Source organism: Triticum aestivum, chromosome 1A (assembly GCF_018294505.1).
Source record: "Triticum aestivum cultivar Chinese Spring chromosome 1A, IWGSC CS RefSeq v2.1, whole genome shotgun sequence".
NCBI classification, from domain to species: domain Eukaryota; kingdom Viridiplantae; phylum Streptophyta; class Magnoliopsida; order Poales; family Poaceae; genus Triticum; species Triticum aestivum.
Window position 1 is genome coordinate 50073799 of NC_057794.1, and position 5706 is coordinate 50079504.

General features: G+C 43.9%; 1 protein-coding gene across 1 annotated transcript; it reads left to right on the plus strand.

The window, feature by feature from the left end:
* The first annotated feature begins 301 nt into the window (after positions 1-301).
* LOC123115860 (uncharacterized) lies at positions 302-3352 on the plus strand. The gene is made up of 4 exons (XM_044537197.1): positions 302-330; positions 504-1232; positions 2287-2787; positions 3343-3352. Exons 1-4 carry the CDS (start codon positions 302-304, stop codon positions 3350-3352), a joined length of 1269 nt encoding a protein of 422 aa, XP_044393132.1.
* The last annotated feature ends 2354 nt before the right edge of the window (positions 3353-5706 follow it).

The window sequence follows — 5706 nt, forward strand, 5'->3', positions numbered from 1 at the left end:
TCTTCACACAGTTCCCCTAAAAAAATTTTGGCTTGCTCGGCTCGGCTCAACCCCTCCTCCACCACAACGCCCCACCGGGAGAAACGACCGCCGCCGGCGATCTCAGGCGCCTGCCCCCGGCGGCGGCAACCGACGCATCCCCCCCTCGCCCGATCTATTGAGGTGAGCCTTTATGTTTCCTCTTCTCTCCCAATTTCTTTTCTTTTCTCCCGGGATTAAACCCTAGCTAGCTAAATTCTCCTCCCTAATCAAACCCTGCCGACATTTACCTGTCAGCTGAGGAGGAGGGAAGATACGGAAGATGGATTCTGCTAAGGAGATTCTCCAGCGGTAAGACCGTCAACGTCCAGTCTCTCCATCTCTTTCGACTATCCCCACATTTCATCACGCGCAGTTTGTTTATCCCTTATTATTGATGGATGCTGTGTGTTGCAACGACATTGGTAGTACTTGAAGAAATTGCTCCATTGCATTGACGCTGCTTGTCACTGCCGGTTTCCCAGGGTCCATTCAGAGAAGAAGCCGTGTGTGGATGGCGAATCACACCAGCATTCCACGACGTCGATGCCTGCCGCGGTATCCAAGATGCTCGAAGACGACGAAGACCTCCTCATGGAGATCATTGTCCGTGTCGGCTTCCCCACCACCCTCGTGCGTGCTTCCCTCGTCTGCAAGCGCTGGTACCACCACATCTCTGACCGCCGGTTCCTCCGCCGCTTCCGCGAGCGCCACCCGCCCCGCCTCCTCGGCTTTTGCCATGTCCCCGAAGATGAATGTTCACAGTCGTCCTGTCCACGCTTCGCCCCGATTTTGCCTCAGCCCCCAGAGCTCGCTGCCGTGGTCCGCCGCGTGGCGAGCTACAGCTTTGGCGTCGACGGCAACGAATGGATCAGGGAGTGCCGGCGCGGCAGTGTCTTAACCGGACGCTATGAAGGATTATTATGGAGACATAGAGTGCACCACCCACTGTGCTCTGGGAGAGACATGGACATCCTCCCACCACTCCCAAGCGTCCAGAACTCCAGTCACCACATGTTCAGTACAATCCTCTCCAAAGAAGATGGCGCCGGCGGCTTGTCCTACGTGTACATGTTGGTGGAGAGGGTTGATGAGAATAAAGTTTTTAGGGTGCGCGTGTATATGTTGCGACACGGTGTCTGGTGCATGCATACCTCATCTACCACACAGATCCCTCTTCCGCCGTTGCCACGGAAAGTTATACTTGTTGACAATAAAATCTAGAGAAAAGTATACTTTTCGTCCCTCAACTTTTGGTGAAGTCTAGATTTGGTCCCTCAACTCCGAAACCGGACAACTTGCACCCTCAACTAACGAAATCGGACAAGGTTTGTCCCTGGTCTCGATTTTAACCGGTTTTGGTGCTGACTGACCCCGGTTTTGACCGGTGCCGACTAAAATTCGCGTAATTTTTTCATATCCGTGAACTTTTTAAAATTCACATACTCTTTTCAAATCCACATAGTTTTTCAAGGTCGTGCAATTTTTTCAAAAATAAACATACCTTTTTCAAATCTGTGAACTATTTTGAAATTTGTGTACTTTTCCAAATCCATGATTTTTTTAATTTGCGTAATTTTCTCAAATCAGTGTATTTTTTCAACTTCGTGTAATTTTATCGAATCCAAGTATTTTTTTCAAATCCATCTGTTTTTAAAATTCACGTACTTGTTTCAAATCCGCATACTTTTTAAAGTTCATGTATTTTTTTCAAATCCATGTTCCTTTCCAATCCATGAACTTTGTTTGAAATTCACATACTTGTTTCAAGTTGACATAAATTTTCAAATCCACACATTTTTTTCTAATTCGCGAAGATATTCAAATCCGCATACGTTTTCAATTTCACATAAAATTTTCAAACCCAAAAAAATATACGTGAATAGGAATAAGTATGTCAATTTTTAAAAATTACATGAATTTAAAAAAAACCACAGGAACTTTAAAGAAGTACGTGGATTTTAAAAAAAAGTACGTGAACTTGGAAAAAGTACGCAGATTTGGAAAAGTACACAAATTTTTAAAAAGTTCATGTATTTGAAAAAATACCCGAATTTGAAAACATTAAACGGACTTGGAAAAGGTATGCGAATTTGAGTCGGCACGGTCAAAACCGGGTTGGGACAGCACCAAAACCGGTCAAAACCGTGACCAGGGATGAATCTTGGCCGGTTTCAGTAGTTAAGGGCGCAAGTTGTCCGGTTTTGAAGTTGAGGGACCAAATCTAGACTTCGCCAAGAATTAAGGGATGAAAAGTATACTTTTCTCTAAAATCTATATAGCTGACAAGTTCAGTGATGACATTATTGTCTTGGATTTGCCAGCCTCAAGTTTCTCCAAAATTTCAGTCCCACAGGGAGTGCAATGTCACCATTATACCACCATCTTGTCACGAGCCGATGATGCATCCGGTGTATATCTCACCCATGTTCATGTCAAGGAGCTTCAGCTTTGTATCTGGCTCCACAAGGGGCACAACTGGTTGCTGGTCGATACCATTTGTTTGCGTCAGATGTGGGCTAATTTGAGGATGCTAGATCATACGGTTGAGGATGAGGATGTTGATTTTCACTTCTTAAGCCACGTGGGGGATAATGCTGAGTTTGTGCTCTTGGAAATGTCTAATTGCAAACTCCATCTGGACGTCACGAGCAGGACACTGCGTAAAGTGCATGGGACGCCATTAAAGAATGGACATTTCATTGATGTCCATCCTTTTATGATGATTTGGCCACCCATATTCCCTCTGCTGAAGGATGCTACTGCAAGGTTTGCTATTTGGCCTTCATATGATCACAATACTAGTTAAGTGACATTAGATAATGCTTGCCTTAAGATGTCTTGAAATCACTTGTGTACTCGGGTAATACTACTTGCTTATTGCTACCTACAAAAGTACTCCCTCCGTTCGGAATTACTTGTCTCGGAAATGGATGTATCTAAATCTAAAATACGTCTAGATACGTTCATTTCTGCGACAAGTAATTCCGAACGGAGGGAGTATAAAACATGTGTGAGAGCTGAACGTGTGTAGCCTTGTTATCACGTTGACCACTGTACTTCATTGTCCTAAAATATTATCACAAACCAATCAATCCTGTAATTTTAGTTTCCCATTTCTTTAATCGTTGTGTAATTTTCTATTGCCTACCTTTATACTGTGAACCTCAAGCCTACGAGATTTGTTTTTGCTGAACTTATGTATGTGACTGTCTTTTCTGATACTTATGCACTAGTATGTTAGTACTTGTTTTTTTCTGTCTGATTGTTGTTTAGTGGATTCTTTTTCTTAAACACAATTGGATTGTACATTTTACATGGCAGGTATGTTTGAGTTTATGCATGAAGTGTGATTCTTTTTTTCCTGTTGCAATACAAGTGGCCATTCCAAGCTAACAGCGGGTAATTTGTGCTTGTGTGTCAGACATTTCTCCTTGTACGATCAGGTTTTTGTTTTACTGAAATGGAAATATGTTGGTCTGCAATATAAGGACATTTAATCTGTATTGGCTATAGCTTTTGATAAAGAAAATCTTGTTGCTGGGCCAAGTCCATTCTTTTGATTTCTGAATGCACGAAGCATTTGAATGATAAACAATAATAAAACGTTATGATGCTGAATTACCTCTACTCTATCCTGATCCTTCCTCTGTTTCCTTCAACCAGGAACGTCATGTGAAGAAGAAGGAGTATATCAGGAAGCTTTTGGATGGTCGGCTACAATGGTCTCATCAAGGAAGAGCAGGGAGTTGCATTTCCTTGGTAGCAGTTCTAACAGTCTTTATTATAACTCGTAGTGGATTAGTTATGATGGTATGTAGCTCGAGCAGGTACTCCTATCCCTATGGTACCATGACTATTTGCGACCGAGATATTGGTTTCATGAAGATGACTCCCTGTATGCATGTTTACTAGTTATGCTGACTGATCCACTTGCATCGTCGCGGTCTTGTGGTTCCACCGCTTGTTCTGCTTGCCAATGTGGTATTTGCAGGACGGTGTAGTAGCTTTACTAGTCGGAGTTCTTTTTAGCATAACAGCTACTTTTCATCCGTTGAAAGTTCTCGGTCAACAGTGTTGATGTTCTCGGTCATCAGGTCAGGACTGTAAGTGGGATTTTTGACTCTGCAAGTGCCCAGCTGAACAAACAATCCTTCTCCCTGCGATCAGTAGAGATGGTCATCTGGTTTTGTTTTGCTCTGCCCAGCAAAACGGACGAGCGCTAGATCAGTGCTTGGCTATTGTGCATGCTTATCCAAGTATCTTTCAGAGGCTGGTGTGTCTTGTTGTTTGCTTAACAAGCACTGTATCTTCCTGAATATGTACAGTACCTTTCAGAGTAGAGATAGCTTGAACCTTGGTTAAATACGAGTTCTGAAAAAAAATAGTGTTGTTTATCAGATTCGCCATTGAGACCATGGAACATCCATAATGCCATTGAGACCATTGAAAAACAAGCCTTGTTAACTGTAGGGTCGCCGCTGCTGTAGTTTTTTCTTTGGTCATTCTGCCATTGTTTCTTGATATCATGATGGTACCAACTGAAGAAGCATGCCGCCCTTCACACGCCACGAGCTTAGAAAATGGCAGGAATCTTTGGAACCTGCAAGCTACTGGTATTGGTTGTTTTCCGATGTGCTCTAATTGCTACACTATGAACAGAGTATAGATATCCAGTGACTCTGAGGGGTGCCAACATTAGAGTCTCTTTTGTGCTAACATCAGAAACCCGGGTACACTGATGAACACACGATGTGATGCGACAGACACAGCAAGAACTGCAGAGCAGCCGTTCCTTCACCTGGAGAAAAACCAAAAGCGTCTTAGCAAACCTGATAGTGGTGATAGGCTCTACCGCACTAGTGACATATGCAGCTTTCAACTTACGGATGTTTATAACAATAAAAATGGGCCGTTGGGCGTCAGCTCCATCCCGGGCTGGTGCGTATGGAAGAGCGAGGCCTATGATTCCTTCGTGTGGCCTCCCTCAACGAGAGGAAAGATGATGATAATAACATGTGAAAGAGTAAAACGAGAGAGGAATAATGAATGAATAACATCTTATTGATTGAAGATATGGGTTTATATACCCTAGTGCAAAGGCGGTTTGCTAGGGCGAAGAACTTGTCCCCTCCAGGCTCCATCAGCGAGCTCGTGGATTCGTCTCACATGTAGGCCACTCTGAAGACCGACGGCGGGGAGGGAATCCTAGTGCTATGGATATGGCTCATATGTACACTAGCCAACGGCGGGGAAGGAATCCCAGTGCTATGGATATGTATCAAAATAAGACATCTTTTATATATGGAGTAGTTTAGTTTATAGTTCACGCACAGGCCACGCTCAGACACATGACATCCCTTCCATCTTTGATCAGATCTTTATGAGGTGCGATCCTCCTCGATTTTTTCCGTTGAGACGGAGTCTTGGCGCAAATTCCCATCGTCTCACTGAGATGACGTGGTTAGCGTTTCATGCCTTACGTAGACGATGGGCGAAATATGGTGTTAGAGCAACTCCAATGGGCCGATCCAAACGGATGGCGATTTCGTTCGCTTTTTGTCCGTTTGAATCGGCCAGACGGATATGGATGTCCGCTTCCGCATTTGGATCGGCGCGTGCGTCCAATGCTGGCCTGAACCCATTTTAACGGCGCAAAAAAAATGAACGCATGCATATTAAAAAAAA

Bases quoted from the DNA above. Each gene is read 5' to 3' on its own strand.
- LOC123115860 (XM_044537197.1), top strand. From the start codon at position 302: ATGGATTCTGCTAAGGAGATTCTCCAGCG. The intron at 331-503 runs GTAAGACCGTCA...CCGGTTTCCCAG, and splicing joins GCTAAGGAGATTCTCCAGCG to GGTCCATTCAGAGAAGAAGC. The intron at 1,233-2,286 runs TAAAATCTAGAG...TATACTTTTCTC, and splicing joins AAAGTTATACTTGTTGACAA to TAAAATCTATATAGCTGACA.